At 56.0% G+C, this 21,638-nt stretch overlaps 3 protein-coding genes and 1 long non-coding RNA gene across 11 annotated transcripts in view; 2 read left to right on the plus strand and 2 right to left on the minus strand.

The window, feature by feature from the left end:
• SSUH2 (ssu-2 homolog) overlaps positions 1 to 4,244 on the minus strand; it is a 34,105-nt gene extending 29,861 nt beyond the window's left edge. For 6 of the 7 annotated variants that reach the window (XM_083795514.1, XM_083795512.1, XM_083795513.1 and 3 more), the window contains exons 1-2: positions 4,027 to 4,244; positions 1,951 to 2,051 (exon numbers count right to left, since the gene is read on the minus strand). The gene's annotated coding sequence lies outside the window, so the exon portion shown is untranslated. The remainder of the gene's footprint in view (positions 1 to 1,950; positions 2,052 to 4,026) is intronic. The other variant, XM_083795515.1, reaches the window with a different exon arrangement.
• CAV3 (caveolin 3) lies at positions 80 to 7,162 on the plus strand. Of its 2 annotated transcripts, XM_083795524.1 has the most exons (3): positions 80 to 2,096; positions 5,216 to 5,569; positions 5,983 to 7,162. In XM_083795524.1, the coding sequence occupies exons 1-2, from the start codon at positions 1,983 to 1,985 to the stop codon at positions 5,555 to 5,557; spliced, it is 456 nt and encodes a 151-aa protein (XP_083651650.1). In that variant the 5' UTR covers positions 80 to 1,982; the 3' UTR covers positions 5,558 to 5,569; positions 5,983 to 7,162. The 2 variants fall into 2 exon arrangements, with proteins under 2 accessions (XP_083651650.1, XP_083651649.1); XM_083795523.1 differs by having other exon boundaries at positions 5,216 to 7,162.
• Positions 7,163 to 7,817: 655 nt separating this feature from the next.
• On the minus strand, positions 7,818 to 14,088 carry OXTR (oxytocin receptor). Its single transcript, XM_083795508.1, has 2 exons — positions 12,846 to 14,088; positions 7,818 to 9,442 (listed from the first exon to the last, which is right to left on the minus strand). Exons 1-2 carry the CDS (start codon positions 13,774 to 13,776, stop codon positions 9,195 to 9,197), a joined length of 1,179 nt encoding a protein of 392 aa, XP_083651634.1. The 5' UTR covers positions 13,777 to 14,088; the 3' UTR covers positions 7,818 to 9,194.
• LOC310880154 lies at positions 13,630 to 17,742 on the plus strand. Its single transcript, XR_014571487.1, has 3 exons — positions 13,630 to 13,761; positions 15,659 to 15,756; positions 17,637 to 17,742. It is a non-coding gene; the product is annotated as an uncharacterized lncRNA (long non-coding RNA).
• The last annotated feature ends 3,896 nt before the right edge of the window (positions 17,743 to 21,638 follow it).

The following is a 21,638-nucleotide window of genomic DNA, read 5'->3' on the forward strand; positions in this document are numbered from 1 at the left end:
GGGGGCAGCTGTTCCCAGAGCATCCACGTGCACCCAGATGCAGCAGCACAGACTTTGGCACGAGCCCGAAGCCCTTCCCTCCCTCCCAGAGCCAGCCAGACGTACTGCTGTGCCCTCAGCTTGCCTGGAGCCTGGGCAGGCCAGTGCAGGAAAACCTTCAAGTTCTTTCAACACGTCTCATCTACATCCATCCCCTAGGGATCAAATATTTGCTAAAACTTACATTGCTTTACGCCTATACTCAGCCATTGAACTTCTGGCTGCCACTACTTAGCAACAAACCAACGTTACTGTTAGCCCATTGCAGACTTTGGGCACCAGAAGCTTTTACACGGTGACCCACTCCCGATCTTCAAGTACTCAGAGATTTATTTATAACCCCCGTGGTGAGACAGAGTATTCTCCCATTGCTACCTGAGACAGCTTCCTAGCTGCACACTAAAGCCGGGCTCACATGTTCCTCCTCCCACGCCCGAGCCACCAGAGCCGCGTGCCTGGGTGCAGGCAGCCGAGGAGCGGCCCGGCCCCAGCCAAAACCAGCGCGTGACTCACGCCGCCGGGCACCCGGGGGACAGGGCAGGACGCGGGGCTCGGGGCAGGAGCTGCGCCCCACCGCCGGCCCCAGCCCACCCTCGGCGGTGCAGAACCCCCGGGTGTGCAGGGCAAAGCCCCTCCACCCGCAGCAGCTGCGCCTCCTAAATTCGGCGCTGGGTCCCGGCCAAGCCAGCATTGCTCTGCCGGGAGATGGCTGCTACTCAGCTCATCGCCTCCGCTCCTGGAGCCCCCGCACACCAGCAGCGTGTTCCTTCAGCCCAGAGAAAGGGGAAAGCAGCTTGTTTTGTGAAAATACCTCTCACCGTCCGTCCTGAAGTTCAGCTTCGGTAAAAGCTCAGCCACAGCAGCAGAGGTGCCACAAAATCTCTTCAGGGAGGAATTCAGCTGTGACAGAGCAGTTCTGGCCTAAAAGCCAGTGCCCAAGAGCCTGCTGTGCTCAGGACGCTGGAGCTGCCCCTACACAAGGTTACACCAGGCTGCCTGCGCCCAGCACCCCGCTGAGCCGTTCTCCGCACTAAGGGGAGAGCTGGGAGGCAGCACACATCTGCCTGCGCCCCACGGACTGTGGGAGCTGGACACACGCTGCCCACCCACTGCCCGTGTGAAGAAAGGGAGAAGCACCCACACACATGGACAGCACGGCCAGCTTTGGGTGCCGCCCTGCGGGTGAAGCCCCAGGCAATTGGCAACGCACCTTTGGGTGCTCGCATCTGGTCCTCCCCCAGCAGAGAGCACTCGGTAGGTGCCAGCCCCGAGTGCTCCCCTCCAGCAAAGCAATGCGAGTGTCACTGCCCGCAGGGGGTCATGCTGCCAGCCTTTGCTCGAGGAAGCACTTTGACTCAAAGACAACACCCTAAGCAATTCCCAGTGGGAGCTACCACACACACGATACTGCCATTTGACACGTGAAACAGAAGGTAAAGAAACTGGGCTCAAGAAAACAACTCAGAGACTTGCATCCCACAAACATTAACAGCTGTTTTTCAACACAGAAGCAGCTGACATCCAGACCAAGCTCTGATGAACCTTCACATACCTGAGGCCTTTTGCTCCCACGTGTGCATTATTTCTCCCGTGCAAGGAGAAAATCCCACCCACATGTCTGGGCTGGGGCACCCACCCCCAGGGCCACACTTGCAGCATCAAGGGCCACCACAGGAGCAGCTGGGGGGCACCAGCCCCCAGCACGTGTGACACCCCCCCCCCCAGTGACACTGCCAGGGGCTCTCCCCAGCAAAGCCCCTTTAAGGGCTGCTCAGGGCGGTGCGGCATTAATTTTAGCCTGGAGCGCAGCCAGGGGCGCGCGGGGGCTGCAGGGCAGCTGCTGCAGCGCCTCCGCACCCTGCCCTCCCCCAGGCCCTCCCCCTGCAGAGCCCCAATTTCGCTTCTTTTTACCCGACGGGTGCCAGCCTGGCAGCGGCGGAGCTATGGCAGAGGAGCAGAGCGAGCTGGAGGAGAGGATCATCATCAAGGACCAACACACCAAGGAGATCGACCTGGTGAACAGAGACCCGAAGCGGATAAACGAAGACGTTGTGAAGGTATGGCTTTAAGCGCTATTTTTGAGAAGCATCTTTCTTACTGCAATAAGTATATGGGTATCTTCATTCCGCATCTGGCCTGACTTCAGCCATGGCTTTAAGTCACTGGTGCACGTGCCTCAAGAGGAGGCAGCACCTCGGGTGGCAGTGAGGTCACCTGCTGCAGGACCCCCACCCTGCGCTGCCAGGGACATTCAGATGCTGGCTGGACACCCCCGTGCGGTGCACAGCTCCAATTAATGCAATACCCCTGATTCTTTGTATGTGCTGTGCAACTCCATGGGCTGCGGCTTGAAAATTATGGAGGCACCCTAATTCGTAACAGCAAGTGGAAGGCCAAAAATAAAACAGGCTCAGCCTATACCACTGATTTAAAGGGAACCTTGGAAAAAAGCTACTTATGATCAAGAGTTGACAGCCTGAGTACCAGAGCACTTAGACATGTATTGTCCTCTTTGGAAGACTGTTTCTCCCGGGTGGCAGCACGAGGGTGCAGCAAGCCTCCTCGTCTGTTTTTGATCAAAAGGAGTAGCACATCTCTGAAAAGGGAAGCATTTGCATTAATGCTGACCACCGAAACTTGACTGCTCTGTCAGTCGTGTAATAAGATTTGTTAGAATTATGCCAAAGATAAATCTGGCCCAAAGGAGGACGGGCGGAGAGGGAAGGGTTTTATTAAAACTATTTGAGAGATCAAAGTGAATGACATGGGGAGTGACAAGACACCGAGCCCGCTCACAAAGGCTTTGAGCAAGTTGTGACCTTGATTGCGCTGCTGAAATGCAAGCCTGCATTTGTGCATTAAAATGCTTTCTATTACAGCTAAAACTGTGGGCACAGCCAAATCAAAGTCCCCCGGATGAGCTGGGGCAGTATCAGCCATAGATGGGCACCTTCCGGCAGGGCGAGACATGCCCGCAACAGCTGCCGGAGGCTCGGTCCCCGAGGCCCTGCACAGCATGTCCCCACATCTGTGCCTCCCCTGGCACTGCCTCTGCTCACACGGGGCCGGGGGCAGGCCCGGCAGCAGAGCTGGGCCATGGGACCGCGGCTTTGGGAAAGGGCACCCCGGGAACAGAGCCTGGAGAAGGGGGGCCCAGGGCAGGGCCTTGTCACAGCGAGCCAGGAGCGAGGGCACCAGGCCGGGGTCAGCTGCCCCTGCCATCAGCCATGCTGCCCGTGCCACAGGGATGGGCTCCAGCGTGGCTTGTTGCCAAGTGCCGAGCAATGTCCCGCCAGACCTACCTGCTCGCAGTACCACCAGCTGTCCCGGGCAGGATGTGTCAGGGCACAGCAGGCCCTCCCTAACCCCCTCACGCCATTCCCCCATCCCACCCCTTCCCCTGCCTTTTCCTGCCACAGCTCCAAAATCCCCAAGAGGATTTTGAAGCTCACCAGCTTACGTGTACACAATACTTTTTCAGCTTTGGAAGCTTTCAAAGTGTTCACTCCAGCTACCTCGCATTCTTCCAACCTTAAAAATAGCACCAAAGATAAGGCTGGGCAGGGAGAGGCAGAACCACCAGGCCCTTACCCCCGGGCACTGCCACTCGCCTGCCTCCCTCTGCAGTGGCTCAGAAGGGCAAAGGCAAAGCCTCTGCAGCGAGCAGCAGCAAACTGGAAAATGCCCTGCCCTTAAAGGCTTAAGGGCCTTTAAATGCCCTTAAAGCTTTGCAGGTACAGAGGCAGGCCAGGGCAGAAAAGCAGACTCAGAATCACAGAATCATCTAGGTAGGAAGAGACCTCTAAGATCCCCTAGTCCAACCTCTGACCTAACACTAACAAGCCCTCCACTAAACCATATCATTAAGCTCTATATCTAAACGTCTTTTAAAGACCTCCAGGGATGGTGACTCAACCACTTCCCTGGGAAGCCTATCCCAATGCCTAACCTGCAGGCAGCAAGGTTCTCCCTGCCATAGAGCCGTACCTGCACGCTGAGGTGCGCCAGCAGGAGCTGGAGACCCCAGCACGGCTACAGCAGGGGCACCAGCCAAGGCTTGGCAGAGCTCTTAAAGCCTCTCCCTGGACACAGCCATGGAGCACACAGGCAGCACCCGTAGGTGCTACCCTCCGAAGGCACTGGGGCAGAGCCCATGCTCAGCTCACAGTTCAGCCTCTCTGCCCCATCTCTCCTCAGAGCCTCTCCTGATACACTGGAAGAAAAGAAGCAGAGGAGAAGAGACTCCTCCTTTATAGCCTGCTGCTCCCTTCATTAACTGATCCCCTGATTAGCTAATCAGGCAGTCGGGCAGCTGAGATCTGTCATTCATTGCCAGCCCAGCTGGGCAGTGGGGCTGGGATGCTGCTCACCAGCACCCACCAGCCTGGCTGTTAATTCCTAATTCATGTCAATATTTGCCCAGCATCTCTTGCCAATCCCAGGAAATTAAAGATGATACAGAATGATTTTACAATCAAAGCGCTTCCAAAACCAGAAGGGATATCGCAGTTTGACAGACAGGTATAAACAGACACATTAGCCTTACCAATGAAGGGTCATGCTTTTTTCAAGACAAATAGCTTGGCTCATGCATTCCCTAAAAATGAGTTACACCGCAACGAGATCTCTGTGCATAGTTCAGAGGCTTTTAAGAATATTTGTAATGCAGAGACACTCCCAACGCATGCATATAACACCATATCCCTGTAAGGGCACGGCCAAGCTGATGTCTCCCCCTCTTCAGGCAGAATGCAAACAAGTTGAATTGAGTACCTTGCCTCTGAATATATAAATAAGTAAACCATAAATCAAGAGGACTGTTGGGGTTTTATTAGCACAAACCACCTTCCTGCCGAGCAGGCAGCCCATGCCTGAATGCTAAAAAAGGGTAGGAACGGGCTCTGGCTTCCTCCAGAGTAAACACATCCACGCACATCACCGGTTCGGAGCACTCGTGGCCGGCCCCAGCACCTGTGAGCATGGTGCGCAGCGTGAGTGCCGCCGGCCCTGCCGCATCTCCTTTGGACTTGGGCACGGCTTCCTGGCACACCGGGGTCTGCCTCTGCTCCGGGGGCTGCGACCCCGCTCCCCCCCCGGGCTCTCCCCCCACATGGCAGCAGCTCCCTGGCCTCCCGCTGCAGTCCGCGCTCACCCGCTGCCTCTTCTCTGCTCCCAGGTGGATTTTGAAGACGTGATAGCTGAGCCAGTGGGAACGTACAGCTTTGACGGTGTCTGGAAAACCAGCTACACCACCTTCACCGTCAGCAAGTACTGGTGCTACCGGCTGCTTTCTGCCATCCTGGGAATCCCCCTGGCTGTGGTCTGGGGCTTCCTCTTTGCCCTCATCTCCTTCTGCCACATCTGGGCAGTGGTGCCCTGCATCAAGAGCTACCTGATTGAGATCCAGTGCGTCAGCCGCATCTACTCCCTCTGCATCCACACCTTCTGTGACCCACTCTTCGAGGCGCTCTCCAAGATCTGCAGCAACGTCAGAGTTGCTCTGCGGAAGGAAACCTAGATCTCGACAGCTGCCCCAACCATCGTGCTGCACCGGTTTCCCGAGCAACTCGCGGCGTGCCCACCTCGGTCACTCTGCCACCTCACCTGGGGGACCTGTGCAGCACGCAGGAGCCTGTGGCACAGCTGGCTCTCGGGACTCTCTCCCAAGAAGGAGGCACACCGAGCTGCCCCTCGATCCATCCTAAAGGCAGCAGTGCTGGCAGAACCTGGCATCATGCCCTGCTCCTGCAGGAAGGACCGCAGCATCCCCCAGACCACAACATCCCCCAGACCTCAGCATTTTCTGGACCTCAGCATCCCCCAGACCTCAGCATCTCCTGGACTGCCACATCTCCTGGACCATGGCCCTGGGCCACCACCTGCAGCTGCAGAGCAGGGAGGGAGCAGCAGAGCTGCCAGCATGCTGCCAGCTGCCCCACACAGCCCTGCCTCCTCCCTCTAGCATAACCCGAAAAAAAATAGTCGCATATGAATTATTTGCTGCAAATAATTGTTGTTGTGAAAGCTTCTGTATTAAATCAGGCTGCACAAAAGGCTTATGGATAGAATAGTGAAAAACAAAACAAAACAAAACAAAAAAAAACTCTTTTTCCCTGTGTGTTCCCATTTCAGCAGAGCTTCAAGAAGCAAATCGATTAGTGTATGAAATGCTGTGTCTGCCTTCTGAGAGGACGTGAAGGGCTTGGGCTGCCGACAACTGCACAGCCACTCGTGGCAGTTTGATGCTCACTGCTGAATTACAGAGCAGCGCTGTGCCTGTGGGCAGGACGCCCCTGGGAGCACCAAACACAGGGCAGCTGTGTGGGTGCTCCCCGCAGACAGGCAGCGCCTACGGAGGGGGCAGCAGGCTCGCCACGGGGAGCAGAGGGAGCAGACGGATCCCACAGGCCCCCCAAGGAGGGGACCTGGCCATGCCCAGCACCGGGGCTGGATGCTCGTGGAAGGCACGGGTCACCGCAGCCCATGGAAGGGCGTTTGCCACACACCGTGCCGCAGGGCTGCCAGCGCTCCTGGTGGGCATGTGGGGGGCACAGGACCCCCGGGCACCCCCAGCACTGCCCCCGTGTCCGGCCGGGGCCCAGCCTCCTGGGGGCAACGCGGCACTCCTGAAAAGGGGGAGAGGGGAAGGGTGCAGCTCGGAGCCGTTTCCTCCCCTGGGCTGTCAGTCAGTTTGTTTGGCCCGTCTTCCGCAGAGCTGTGTTTTAACCGTGAGGTGCTTTGTTGGCTCTGTCTTTAAGTGCTTTGCTGAATCAGGGCCCAGGAGGTCTCATTGTTCAGTTATTATTCTCAATTGTATTCATGTGCTTTTTTTCCTTGGCTGCCAACAAATACTTGAAGCCAAAGTCTCTGCTAGTGCTGTGCCAAGGACAAGGAAGAGCCAGATTTTCTATTGGTGCTCCTCCAGTGACTTGGGACTGTGGACCTTCGTTATCCCACAGCAACGTAGCACTGATGCTCCAGCAACACCAGGCCTTGAGACGGAGAGAGGTACACGCAAGAAAAAAGATATCTAGATGTTTGTAGGGAAAAAAAAAGTTTCCAATAACACTTTACCACAAGCATTTTTAAAGCTTTTTGAAGGAATAAAAGTAATTAAAAACAATGTTGGAATTACAGTCTTTTTAATTTTGTTGTTGCTGTCCTAGTAGTTCACATCCTGAACTAACCCCCCTCCAAAACTCCAGTCTCCCCACCGCGGTGATCTCCAGGCTCCCTGCACAGGGAGCGCACACCTCTGCTGTCAGCACCTCTGTTTCCCTCTGACCCTCTTGAAGCGTGTGTCGGCCCCGCGGCCGGTGCCCCTTTCTGGGACAAGCCCCTAGCTCCTCGCCCCGACATGACGGCAGCGCCCTGCTTCCCCTGAGCCCCCTCCTCGCCCCGGCACAGCTCACTATCGCCGTCACGTCGCGCTTACCCCGGCGGAGCGAGGGCGGCCCCGGGGTGAACCGTGCCCTGCTGTGGGCAGGCAGAGCCGAGGCACCCTCCGGGGACACCCCAGGGTGTGGGGGCACAGAACAAGAGAAGAGCGAGTCTGAACGAGCCCCTGTGCGTTCAAAGGAGCCCGAGCACATCAGGGTCCCCTCCTTGTTCCGTGAGGGAGGTAGTGACTCTCAAGGGGAAAGAGGATGACCATAGGAGGAAAAGCTCTGTATGTTTTCATAACGATTTAAACCAGTCTGTGAAGTATGCTGGGACTGAATGTGCTGCGTCGTAGTCACTTGGTGCTACTAGAAAAAAATCAAAGGAATGCCAGAATATGAAAGGTGAAAATGTACCTGTTGATGACAGTGAAAAAATAAAACTAATACATAGATAAATGCATTTTTCACACTCATTCCCAACACGTGAGGCCAAATCAGGTTACCTCGGAGTGCACACAGGCCTCACTTCTGCACGGCATCCCTGCGGGTGCCCACAGGAGAAGCAACCCGAGCGAGGGTGGGAGCATCCGTCCTCATTGCCGGACCCCCAGGCCCACCGCCACAGGAGGGCTCCCAGCCACCCCAAGCTGTTCCACCCTGCAGGGGCTGGACCACGGCTAACTTCATGCAATGTATAAAGTGGTGTACACATCTTAAGTGCTTGGTGCAGTGCTCTATAAACAAAAGCATCCTTACGCTGAGCGTACTCAGGTCTTGTGTTTAAACCATAGCATCCCAAGTTTTTAGTATTTTTAAAAATAGTAAAGTTTTCAGTTTAGTAAAGTTTTTAGTATTGCGATGCTTCTGCACTTCCCCTCCCTCTTTCCATCACGACACAGTCCGAAAATTTTATTTACAGGTATTTCTTTGCAATAAAAATCCATGCCATAAGCATGACCTCGTGCACTACAAAGCAAGATTGCATTGGAGTAAAAGACTAACTGCTATCTACAGTAAACCCAAAGCAAAAGCTCGGCCTCGGGGGACTCAGCAGGAGTTTTTCAATCCCATGGAGCCCAGATGCAATCCCAAATGCCAGCCTTTCAGAAGCTTTGAGCGCGTTCAGCAAATGTATTATTGCACACATCCCCTGATCCTACAGTCGTGTCTGCTTCCTTCGCTCCCACTGCCCGGCGTGCACAGCCCCACTGGCGGCGCTCCTGGGCACAGCTGTGGGCACAGGGACACCTGGACACAGGGACACCCGGCCCTGGCCCGAGGGTCCACATCGCACCCTATGGCACCCCATGGCACCCCATCCCATCCCACCCCACCCCACCCCATCCCACCCCATCCCAGCCCACGGCGCCCCGCAGCCCCGCGCTCCCCGCTCTGTCCCAGCCGTGCCGCCTGCCCAGCGCAGGGAAGCGGGGAGGGGGCTCCCTTCAGTCGGGGTGAGCCCAGCTCTGGCGATCGCTCGGGACAAAACCTGCCCCTCGTGTGTTTGGAAAGCCACCCGCTTCAGCGGCGAATGGGCTCGGAACCGGGTTCGTGCTGCTCAGCGCCACGCACCGCCGAAATTCCGAGCACAGAAGTCTTCCACTCGCTCCTGCCCCAGTTAAATAACAAACGCCATCCATGCTCACCCTCGCGCAGACCTATATACACCTATTTACACGGAAACCCCCTCTCTGGTCCCAGTCACAGCTTTTTTACAGGGGCGTGCTGAAGGCGCTCAGCACGGCGGAGAAGCAGGGCCGGGCCGGTGGTGCCTCACGTCGCGGCGGGCTGCGCGAAGCTCCTCTGGCTCGTGCTCTTGCAGCTCAGGACGAAGGAGGAGGAGTTGCTCTTCTTGCTGACGCTCAGGTCGCACGCCGGCCGCGACTTCAGGTAGCGCGTGGAGCAGCAGAGGAAGCGCCGCATCAGGTCGTGGAAGAGGTGCCCCGTGTACAGCATGTAGATCCACGGGTTGCAGCAGCTGTTGAGGCTGGCCAGGAGCATGGCGATGATGAAGGGAGAGGCTGCAAGGCAGAAAGCGGCATCAGGGTGCTGTGGGGCAGGGTGAGCCCCCGGGAGGGCACCGGGCACAGCATAGCGGTGCCTGCCCCGCCCCGGGACACACGGCCCTGCTGCAGAAACACCACAGCAACAGCACTGGTAAAGACGAAGTGAGATACAAAAATAGCAGGCAGCAAGTCCAGTTTTAATGAATTCCTGTTCAGGGTTTTCCCAGAGGAGCTGTGTCTGCCCTGCTCGGCTCCCGTGCTGCTGGTTCTGGGATGTTAACCCAGCGACACCTCGCAAAGAGGCAGAGCTGCTCCTCCAGTTGCAGTCAGCGCTTGCAGGGCCCACCTGGGGGGCACGGCAGAGAACAGGGCCCAGAATAAAGAGCCAGTGGCTCGAAAAGGCCGTGGGGTCTCTGCCACCCTCCCCAACATCCCCAGGGTGCCCCTGATGGGGCTGCCAGGGGCACCACTCCCAGGTGTCCCCACCGCCAAAACACGGCTGCAGGGACGGTGCCCGCCAGCCCGGCCACATCCACGCCTCTGCACAGCACTGTCCCAGCCCCTGAAAGCAGAGACATTTTTCTCGCCTCCCTCTCCAAACTAATTTCCACGTACGAAGCTCTGCCATGGGAAATGATGGCCATTTCCATTTCAGTAATGAAATCTGTGAGCCTGGCAACGGCTCCTGGCTGCAAACACGGCTGTCGGGACAGCGGCGGTGGTGCGGCGCGGTGCCAGGCACAGCATCCCCGCGGCTGTCCCCACCGGCACGGCACGAAGCACCCAAGTTTCCCACCCATGGCCGAGAGCTCAGACCAGCACCGACTTGTCTGAGCAGGGCTGCTGGCCCCGGAGCCTGGCAGCCACGCTGGCCCCGGGTGCTGAGCGCCATGGGGGCGGTGTGCCCTGCGTCGGCCCCGCGCCCCAGCCCTTCCTCTGCTCTCCTCGTGTGCAGTGCGGGTGTTACGGGGGTCTGGCTGTGCTCGCTGCCTTTCTGCCTCCGCAAAAATCCGCTCGCCCCTCTGAAACTAGAAGAGAAGCACAAATAGTGAGTGCTGGTTTCCAAATGCACCTTTAACCCACTCACGCATAATTCCTGCTCAAGTGATGGCTGGTCCAATTGCTTTTAATTTCAAGTATATGCTAAAAGGAAGCCATGGGGAATTGCTTCCAAATCCCAGGTGCGAGACCTGAGACACATCACAGCAAGTCACTTAAAAATAAAAAAAAAAAAAAGCAATCATCCATCTGTTGCTGACTCAGCTCTCCTGTCTCCGAGGCACATAAATTGAGCTTCACGGGGCCCACTGTGCGTGGCGAGCATCACGGGAGCTGCCCCAGGAGTGCCTCAAGAGCCGCTCGCCCCTGCCGAGGTGGGGATGTCTGATTTTGGGACGCTGTGCTGGCACCCCCAGCCCCTCGGAGCAGGCCCCGGCCCCTCGCACTGCTCACACCGCAGCAGCAGGTATAAACAGCCTCCCTTGCCAGGCATACTCTTTACGACATCCTATGTGGAGAAATCTAAAAATTTTCTTAGCAAGGCAGAGGTGGCAGAGCCCTGCTGCTGCCTGGCAGCGCGGTGAGCTCGCTGCCCCTCGCCTTGTCCAGCGCAGCGCCCACACCGCCTGTAGCTCCCGCAGCACGAGAAGCGGCTGAATTCACCCCCTGCTGCTGGCACACCTCTGCGCCAGCGTCCCGTCATTCTGCCCAGCCAGGGCAGCCTAAGCTTTGGTGAAAACAGAAAAACCAAAAATCTGGGACTCAGGGCAACCCTCAGAAATGCAGAGGCAAAACCTGCTGCTTCTGCAGAGAGCGCGGGCTCTGCAGCCCCTCTCGTGCCCCGGGGCAGCCCGCAGGAGGACGGAGGGCCTGGGGGAGGGCACCCTGGGGTGCTGCGGGCTGCAGCCCTCATCGCCCAGCAAAGCAAAGCAACAGAAAGGGTGGCACTGCCCGTTTGACAGTGTAGGCAGGGGCAAGTCTGACAACCAAGCAGGCATTGCCGCGACCCGTGAGCGGCGCTGGCTACGAACCCGACTGCCCCGCGCAGCCCCACCAGGGGAACCGGCAGCGGCAGAGCTTTCGCTTTCTGATGAGACTGCAGGCTGGAAATACAGCCAGAGGGAGAGACACAGCTTCATCCAGCTTCTGAAAACTGGAAGTTTTGACTAGCCTAAATCAGGTGGAAAACCAAGAGATAGCTGCCTGGAGCACCTAGGAGGGTTTAAAAAGCCGTGTTCGTGTCTCCACCTGGAATGGAAGGGACAGAGAGAGGCGAGAAAGGCAGAGCTGGAGCCAGGCAGGAGGGCTCCTCTGGCTGCTGGGAGGACAGATGTGCACGGGCTGCCGGAGACACCAGGCTTCACACTGGCAGTGTGTAACTGATGCCGTGTAATGAATGTGTAACTGACACCGGTTAACGAGTGTATAACTGACACCGGTTAACGACAAGACACGAGGACGTGGTGCGACCCAGCCGCGTGCCGGCTGCGGAGCCCCTGCTGTGGCAGGACTGTGGGCAGACAGCGGGGAGCCGCGGCTCCACCTCAGCCTTCGGCATCGCCAGGCTCCGTGCTTCGATGAGTTAGGGGCACTTTGTCCAAGGAAGAGTTGTCCCCGAGTGTGCTTTTTTGTCCTTTTTCCTAGCTCACAAAGCTGTGCGGAGTTTTTCTTGTAAGCTCACCCCTCAGGTGCAGGGACACCTCCGCGCAGAGGCAGCACAGACTCGCCCAGCTACAGCACGCAAACCCAAGGAGGGTAATATATTTTACTCTGCTTGCAACCTTAGTGACGACAGGAGCAGCCAGCACCAAGTATAAAAAAATGACAAATCAGTGACACCACATCCTTTAGGAAAAGCCTTCGCTCATAAATCAGGGGGTTTCTGGAGGAACCGTGCTCCAGCCAGAGATAAAATAACAGCGGCACAGTCCCTGGGTGGATGGAAGCAGGAGAAGAGGGTGAAAGAAGGGCAAAATAGTTGCAAGCAAAGAAGTCAGCGAGGACAAAACGATACTGCAAAAGAAAAGAAGTTGGGCAATGAGACGAGCAGTTTGTGCTGTGGGAGCTGCTGCATGGAGCAGGCGCGAGCAGCCGGTGTGGGTAACTCAGAGCCGGGGGGCTGAGCTCGCACAGCCACCTCGGGGAGCAGCGACACCTCCCCGGCCACCGCCAGCCACACAGCCCGACCCCGGAGCCACAGCTGCCCTGGATTTGTGCGGGCTGAGCTAGCCTTTGCCCAGGTACGGTCACCGCTGCCCCTCCCATTTCTCCTCCGTGTTCAGAACTTCTCTTTGTCCCCCTCCCAGCCCCCCGAGACCCGACCCAGCTGAGTTTCTGGCTGCCCCGCAGCCCCTGGCGGGTGTCCCCGCGGTCGCTGGGCTAAGCGGCCCTCGCACAGTCACGGGGGAGCAGGACGTACCTTCCTGCGGGGCGTTCGTGTCCCACACGGACCACATCTGCACGAAGAAAAAGGGCGTCCAGCAGACTATGAAAGCTAGCACTATGATGAAGGTCATTTTGACCGTCCGGATCTTGGCTTTGGAGATGAGCCTCGTGCTGCTGACCCTGGCAAACGCCGTCCCGCTGCGGGCGTTGGAGCTCAGACCCACGTTGGGCCCGTGAGCCGTCTTCAGCTTCACGTTCTGCCAGATTTTGAAGCTGATTAAGCCATAGCAGATGCTCAGCATCAACACAGGGATGATGTAGACCATGAGGGTTATCCAGGTGACATAGGCTTTGGGTCCCCAAGGCTGGATGAAGTCTGCCCAACAGTCATAAACTCCATTCCCCACATCCCTCAGAGAAAATATGTGGATCTGAGGGATGCTGACCAGCAGGCACAGCAGCCAGGTGAGGAGGACAGAGACCCGGTCTGCCCTCCTGTGCAGGGACCTCAGCGGCTGACAGATGGCCAAGCACCGGTCCAGGGACATCAGCAAGAGCATGTAGGTGGAGGCGAACATCCCCACTACCTGCAAGTACTTGATCAGCCGGCAAAGGAAATCCGGCCCGTAAAACCTGAAGGTGATGTCCCAGATGAGCTGGGGCAGGACCTGGAAGACGGCCACGACCAGGTCAGCGATGCTCAAGTGCTTCATGAAGAAGTACATGCGGGAGTGCTTCTGCCGGGTGGTGTGGATGGCCAGCAGCACGCACAGGTTGCCGGTCAGGGCGAGGAAGAGGATGAGGCAGAGGACCGTCACCTCCACCTTGGCCATGTCCTCGTTCCTCTTCAGCGGGTCCGCGGTGCCGTTCCTGCCCGCCGTCTGGTTCTCCGCCGGGAGGCTGCCGTTCCCCAGCGAGCCGTTGGCCGCCCACAGGCTGCTGCCGGCCAGGTACAACTTCTCCATGGCCGGCCCCGTCCCGCGCCGAGCCCGGCGTGCGGAGCCCTGCGAGCCGCTCCCGGCCGGAGGCAGGCGCGGCCCCGGCACGGCTCCGCTCCCCGGCGCTCGCCCCCGCGCCGCGCTCCCGCCCGGCCCCCCCCGGCCGCGGGGGCAGGAGGGGCTCCGGGCACCCCCCGCCCCGCCCGGCTCTCGCCGTGCCCGCAGCCCCCTGCCCCCGGCAGCGCGGGGCGTTCCGGGGGGGGCGGGGGCGGGGACGGGGACGGGGAGCGGGGAGCGGGGAGCAGCCGCGCCCCCGTCCCGCTGCCGGCCCCGCCGAGGGCTGTGCTCCCCCCGCAGGGAGAGGGGGACCCCGGCCGCGGCGGGCGGGGCGGGGGTGGGAGGGATGGGAGGGTGGGATGGGGAGGGATGGGGAGGGATGGGGTGGGGTGGGGTGGGGTGGGATGGGATGGGGATGGGGTGGGATGGGGTGGGATGGGGTGGGATGGGGATGGGGTGGGATGGGGTGGGATGGGATGGGATGGGATGGGATGGGATGGGATGGGATGGGGTGGGATGGGATGGGGATGGGGATGGGGATGGGATGGGATGGGATGGGATGGGATGGGATGGGATGGGATGGGATGGGATGGGATGGGATGGGATGGGATGGGATGGGATGGGATGGGATGGGATGGGATGGGATGGGATGGGATGGGGAGGGGGCCCGGCCCCCTCAGCATCCCCATCCCCATCCCCATCCCCATCCCCATCCCCATCCCCACCCCCATCCCCATCCCCATCCCGTCCCCGTCCCCATCCCTACCCCACCCCACCGCCGCAGCGGCGGGCACGGTGCGGAGCCGGATCCGGACCCCGCCGCCTGCGCCGGGAGCGGCGGCCGCGAGGGGGAGCGGCAGCGCCGGGCCCGGCCGTGCCCCCCCTGCGGGCTGCGGGGCGCCCCCGGCCGCCGGTGCCGGGAACGGAGCCGGGCGCGGGCGGCGGGGCTGTCCCCGAGCCCCCCGTGGCTCTTCTCGCCCCGGTGCCGGGCGCCGGCGAGGAGGCCGGAGGCTCGGCAGAAATGCCCTTGGGAGCCCCCCCGCCGCAGGGGCTCTCTGCGCTCCTCTCGCCGCCTCTCCGGCGCTCCGGGCCCCCGCTGGAGGCTCGCACTCGCGCGCCTCGGCAGCCAGAGCAGCGCCAACCGGCAAAGACTTTTTTCTTTCGGAGGGATTGTTTTAGAGTAATACTGAACCATTTCTATAACAGAAAAAAACCGCGGGTGTATTTGGTATCATTGCCATCCGCGCCGCTCTCTCAGCCTGCACGTCTCGGAGAGGAGAGGAGGCTTCCCCTGGACTCACTTCCCCACGAGGGATGCAGGCAAGGATGGAGCACCCCAACGCCTCAGCAGCACCTTCCCGACCCCTGCAGCAGCCCCGGAGCCGTTCCCAGGCCTTCCCACCGAAAAGGTGGCTGCAGCACCACGCTGCCTGGCACGGCTGCTTCAGCCACCCGGCCCCAAGCAAAAGGAGTGCGCTGGTGCTCGTTCCACTGCGCTGCTTTTCCCTGATAACCACGTCTCAAACTCTACTTAGCCTAGCCTTAGGCCTTGAATAAACATCCCTGAAGTTATTTTTAAAGATTTTTGGGAACCTTTAGCTCTATGCAAGATGTAAAAATGTTAAATACTTTGGCAAGTTCTTCCCTCCAGGGTTCACGTTCTTCCTCCTTCAGGCAATAAAACGGCTGTGGGAATCGCTGAGGATAACAGCTCACCATGTGCAATGCTTTTTTTTTCATTGTTCTGCCCTTTTCGGGAGAGCTCTGTAGGAGGAAGTGACCTTGGGTGAAATCCTGGCTCCAGTCAAGGAGTCAAGGAGAGGTTTGCCACTGACTTCACTTCATCTTGCAGGGCACTCGGAGGTGGTGCCTCTGTGCCAGCTGCAGCCTGCTGGGAGTCTCAGCCTTGGGACCCGGCTGGCACTGGCGTGCTGGCAACACGCACCTCAGGTGAGTGCCCTGGGACAGATTCGCCCCGGCTCCTCTTCGCTGCCGGCTGAGGCATCATTCGCAGGCACACAGCCCCTGATTGCTACATGGAGTTAGGGCTCTGAACCGAACCGCTCTGAATGCAGACCAGAGCCTCATGCCGGTTGCATTGCTCAGGAGTGTTCGCAGCCTCAAAGAGTGGTGTGTAGTTGTAGAAGACCTTTTATTTCAACAGTGAATCCTAAATGCTAAACTGCGAAAGAGCTCTCCTAGGATTCGTTCTGTTTGTCCCCTTGCCAATGCCAAACTGTTCCCAGTGCTGCGTTTTTCTAACGCTGTGTCTGGTCTGATTTAGAAGTGCAGGAGTGGCTTGTTGAGCTGCTTAGGTGAAGGATCACACGCCTCGAGGATGGAACTTTGGATTTAAGACGTGAAGGCATGGAAGGTTTTCATTAGTCTCACATGAAGCTTTTGGCTGCAGCCTAGGCTCTCTGCCCACGCCCCGCTCGGAGGCACAGGGTCCAGCCCTGCCTCGCGGGTGGTGCTGAGCCAGGGGCAAGAAGCTCAGGTCCAGACCTGCGTCAGGAGCAGCAGAAGGGAGCATCCTGCTCCCCCGTGCAAGGAGGCTGCAATTCTGCCCCTCCCCATCACAAAGAGGGGATGAATTGTGCAAGCAGTGCAGGTGCTGCTGCCTGCCTCAGGGCGCGCAGCACACCCGGCCATGGCTGCCCCTTCCTGCCCCCGATGCACCCTCAGCTCCCCAGCAGCCGCTTCGCTCGGCGCTGTGGCTGGACAAGCTTCGCTCAGAGCTTTGTCTTCAAGCGGTCTGCCAGCTGCCGAGGAGCCAAAGTGCTCCCGCTCCCTGGCCGAGGAAACCAGGACTGACAGCATCTTCATCCATGAAAAAAAGTTTTTCTCCTCTCCTGGGCAGCTCAGAGACAGAAATCATTCACTGGGTTTTGGCATCTGCCTCGCCAGTTATACAACGTCTGACTCGCCCATGTATTTTCTCATCTATTACCCTGTTTTCTGGCTGTTACAGTTTGGCAGCTTACATGTTTGTTTTACTAAACTGAAAAGATTTACCAAAGGGCAGAAAGGAAATGAAACCTCTTCGGCTGAATTCAGTAGCCATAAAGCAGGTCCCTGCCCCGCTGCAGGCTGCCAGCTCCGGGTCGCTGCGGGGCTGCTGCTGGCACGGCATCGGGGCACCGTGGGGCACCGTGGCACCCGGTGGCCCTGGGAAGGTGCAAACGCTGCCTGCCAGAATTCGGTTGGGTCTGGCCCGGCTGGGCAGGCTGCTGGCACAGGCTGTGCTTCCCGCGGCACGGCCGGGGCTCACCGGAGCACAGCCGTGCGCCGAGATGCTGCCCGAGACGCCGGAGCCTGGGCACGCTGCGGCTGGGCAGAGTCTGTCATGTTCACCATGCACGGCTCTTTTCCTGGCCATTAGCTTTTAACAGGGTCCCAGCGCTCACTGTGGGTGCGAGGGAGAAGGCAAGGCTTTCAGGGGAAATCGCTCCCTCACTAGGCCAACAAATGGGCTTTTCAGCAGCTACCCTGACACCAGCTCATGCTCACGGAGAAGCCCAGCCAGCTGCACCCCGCAGGGAAACTGCCCAATTTTGAGCCCTCCCTGCAAGCCCTGTGGAGGTGTTGGGTGCTCGTCCTGACCCTGGAATGCTTGTCCCTGTCCCTGTGCCTGTCCCTTCCAGCCCAGCTGGGGCTGTGCTTTCCACCTCTGGGGGCTCAGCAGCAACGGCTGCCAGGGTGCCCCTCAGCAGCAGCCACACGTGGGGCACGGGGAGCAAAAGGTGTGACAGGCAGAGAATCACAGGCTTTTTTTTCCTTTTTCTTTTGAATTTTCCCTGCTTATCTTCTCTTTTTTCTTTTTTTTTCAGTTCCCATTAAAGGAAAATTTGCAACCAGTTTTCTAAACCATTCAGTCCAGTCCAAATAAACTCAGTCTGCAACTGCCAGCTGCCATAACTGTTGATTTTATTGTGCCTATAAACTCTAATTTGAGTCAATAAAGATGTCTGTACGAGGTATAAACCAGCACATGTAGGTAATTTGCCGACAGGATCTGTCGGCGCAGCCCAGGACAGCAGCACCAGTACGGAGCATGCACCCTGACGGGTACGGAGCAGGAGGTGCTCACTGCCCCTCGCGGCTCCCCAGCCCCTATCCAGGCAAAGCTCCCGGCAACTTCAGCCTCCCAGCAAGTAAAAAACAAACAAACACGATTCTGAGGCAAAGAATCTTGAGAGAATCAAAGGGTTTTCTGAGTCACCCCCAGCTCCTTCCAGATTAGAAATTTCTATGATGCCCCAGAGCTGGAAACATTTTTATTTTAAAAATACATGCTTTGGAATAAGCAAAAGCGCAAAAGCTACACAAAGCTAAATTTAATTTCAATTTGGTTTACTGCTGCATCTGAAATAGATGTTTTTCCAATAGCTATCTTGAATCCCAACTTTACAGTCCCCATGACACAAGAGGTCTGGCAAAACTTCAAGTCCAGGCCACTGGTTTGCAGATGGAGTTACTCATGAACTCATGTATGGATGCAGCCCATAGCAGGCAGTGCAAGCTAGAAAGTCGGGATATGTTATCTGGCTGCTTTTGCATGGGAAATTATCTTTATCCTACAATTTCTTCCCAGTCCTTGCCCTTGCCCCCTGCACTCAGTCTGCAAGAAGCCCAACTTTGGTAAATTCCCTAAAAATACAGAGATGTGCAGTCCCACGCACACACCTCTCTGGAAGAGGCAGATCATGGTTTCAATAATAAATAATAATAAAAAAAAAAAGCTGCTGAATGTCACTGTCTTTAGATAAGGTTGGGAAATATTCTAAGGACAGAGAAAAGAAGAGCATTTTCCTGTCTTTCATAGATGTGTACATGAATAAATCTTCAAGTATGATTTAAAATTCCTATGCAGCTATCCACTTGGTACACCGATTTTTAGAGGAATACATACTGAGAATAAATATTGTAAAATGTACAAGAACTCCTAGGTTAACAAGTCTTTGGAGATGAAACATGGAAATACAAGTGATGCACAAAATTATTTGGTCTCGAACACTTTTTCAGAATCCATTATGAGTTTAGTAATTAACAGCAACATTGCACAGCGCTACACATTTGAAGATGCAAGTGAAGTGCTGACAGCTTGACATACTGTGTCATACCACCAGTGACATCATCTGACTGCCTAAAGCATGCTCTAGGACATGGTATTTCTTTTCATTAGTTGAAGAAAAAAAATAATAGTCCCAGACTGATAATAGTAAATAAACTCATGGAAAAATACAGTTGAAGCCCACTCATTTCAAGCATTCCTGCTCCACTAACGCACAAACTGGCTGTTGTTAGGGCTCTGCATAAGAGCTGTTCTGATAGTTGTTATTTTGTTTTGGAAACTATATCATCAAAGCATTGCTTGGAGGGAAAAAAAAAAAAAAGCCAGAAAAACTGGCTTGCACACAGACAAAAGTTGCAGTCTCAAGCTTTAGAAAGCATTCTCAGTAGAAAAAGAGAATTTGCATGAGTTCATGCAGTGTATCAAGACCATTTCTTCTTTTCCCTTCCTTTTGTTTATCTAGGAACACTGAGTCTTAACCACTCACTCAGAGAACTCAGCGTTAAGATCCTTTTCCATCATGTCATTGTAAGGTTCATGGGAGCCAAACCATTTCCTTCAGAGAAAGCCTCCACTTTTTGAAGGCTGTCAGCCTTCGCCCCTGTGGCCTCCTGCTTACGGCAGAGCAGAAGCCCAAGTAATGCTCACTCAGCTTTGGTAGAAGTCTTGAAAGAGAGCCTGAGTGTTGCTGGCATTACACCAATACCGCTGCCAATTAAACCAATAACCATTACTGTTAATAACACAGCACTGCAAGTAAGAATTGCCAGCAGAGCCCCTGAAGATGCACTCCTTGTTCTTCACTTGATGCCAGAAACGCAGCAGGGTGCCTGCTCCTGCCCTAGGGCCCAAACCCCCACCGAGATAAACATCAATGCTCCATCCGAATCAGCAAGCTTAAAGCTGTTCGAACTGGAGGAGGTTCTGGATCCCTGTGACCCTACGAGGCAGACTGACCTACGATCCAGAAAGGCCATTTCTTTTACTGTGTTTCTGTGTAACTTCACGCTACTTATTTCAGTTGCCCTGAACTGGCTGGAGCAACTGGTTTTCTTTTATTTTTCCAGTTTGCTATTTGCCATCTGAGCTGTTGTCACAGTGAGGATGTACACATAACATCACAAGATTTAGTTTTCATGTGTGCAGAATAAACGTGCTTCTAACAATAAATTCTGTACCAAATCAAATTCTCTCTTATCCCAAATTACCGAACAAAAAATGAAATCTGGAAAACATGGCCCAAAATTCAGAAACAATATAAAGCAGAGGAAAAGGACAACGCATGTCAGGTGCTGATGAACAGCAATCAAAAAAATAAAAATAAAAATAAAAATGTAGCAGCAACGAGTTTTATGGGACCTACAAAACAAAGGCACAAAACATATTCCTGAGGATCACCTCCCTGCACTTTGGATACACACTGAATATTTCCCTACACATAGGTATGAATCACTGCTGTAACACCAAGTACCCGAGGTGCAAGCATTGGCCCCGTACTGCAGGCTTGAGTTCCTGCACACGAGCAGCTACAGGAGAATGCTTTTGTCCATAAAAATGAGGTGCTCATGTATTTGCGCATAACGTCGTGCCTTGTGGCAAAGCTAGAGGAGTCAGAACAAAAGTGAAATATATATATATATGCATACTTAATATATATTTGTAAGTAAATTACGTAATTAATATACCTGCACACACACACACACATATATAAAGGAAACTGAATAAACTTTGCTGCTCATCGCTACTTCAACAAAATCTCTGCTGATTGATATGAAAGAAACTGCAGTCCTTCTCAAGAAAATTCAGCATACATATGCAGACGTGGGCGTGCACATAAGCATCTAGAAATGTCCATACAGGTGTGCCTGTGTGTGTGTTTATACACACCCATCACTCACACACTGTTGCCTTCCCACCCCGTATCTGCCACGCAGCCCCAGCTCTAGGAAGGCAGCACTGGGCTCAGATAATTACACAGGGCAGCAGGCTCCGCTCTGAAAATGAAGCCCAGCTACATTTATACGAGCTTTTCTGCATCACCAATTATCCCCCATTTGCAGTAATGTGTTTACATTCTCCTCCCTGAAGTTAGTAAATTGCCCTCCTCTTTATTTAATTCCAGGTGGCTGATTTGGAGCCAATTCACCAGTTTGTTGGGATCTCTGTGAATTCTGGTCCTCTCCTGCCGCGTGCTGCTAACAGCTCCTCTGCTCGGCGAGCTGCGGGGCAGAGGCGTGTACCAGTGGGAAAACCACAGGATTATTGACTTTCTTTTGAGCAGAAAACGGCTGGCTTTGAGCTTGCCCGAAGGCCAATGGTGATGATTTACTTTAAATCCCTTTTCAGCTGGACAAGGCATTCGAATTCCAGAATATCTGTTCTTCTGTCAAGGAGGGCTTTGCTGTGCAATTCAGTTTGTTAATAAAGCTTATTACTGCGTGAAAGACGAAAGCGCTTTCCAAGGCAGATGCTGCCTACCTGTCTGTCCCCGCTGTCCTGCCTCCGGTAAGCTCGGCCAGGCTCCGTGCAGTGGGTTTCCAGGGAAAGCCCATCGCCTCCCACCGCCACGCACAAAACAGTGCGGGGGAGCGCTCAGTCAGTGCTCGTGCTCGTCCTGACGTTTACACAACGAGACCTCCAAGGAGCTGCGGACGCTGACGGACAGCCCCTGGCACCAGCCCGAGGGCCGGCACCCCCAGCACAGCATCCCTAGGGGGGGTCTGACCGCAGTGGTCCCTGTAACAGGTGAAGCTATGTA

Source organism: Anser anser (assembly GCF_964211835.1).
Source record: "Anser anser genome assembly, chromosome: 12".
Taxonomy (NCBI): Eukaryota; Metazoa; Chordata; class Aves; order Anseriformes; family Anatidae; genus Anser; species Anser anser.

Bases quoted from the DNA above. Each gene is read 5' to 3' on its own strand.
- CAV3 (XM_083795523.1), top strand. From the start codon at position 1,983: ATGGCAGAGGAGCAGAGCGAGCTGGAGGAGAGGATCATCATCAAGGAC. The intron at 2,097-5,215 runs GTATGGCTTTAA...CTCTGCTCCCAG, and splicing joins TAAACGAAGACGTTGTGAAG to GTGGATTTTGAAGACGTGAT.
- OXTR (XM_083795508.1), bottom strand. From the start codon at position 13,776: ATGGAGAAGTTGTACCTGGCCGGCAGCAGCCTGTGGGCGGCCAACGGC. The intron at 9,443-12,845 runs GTACGTCCTGCT...TCTGCCTTGCAG, and splicing joins CACGAACGCCCCGCAGGAAG to CCTCTCCCTTCATCATCGCC.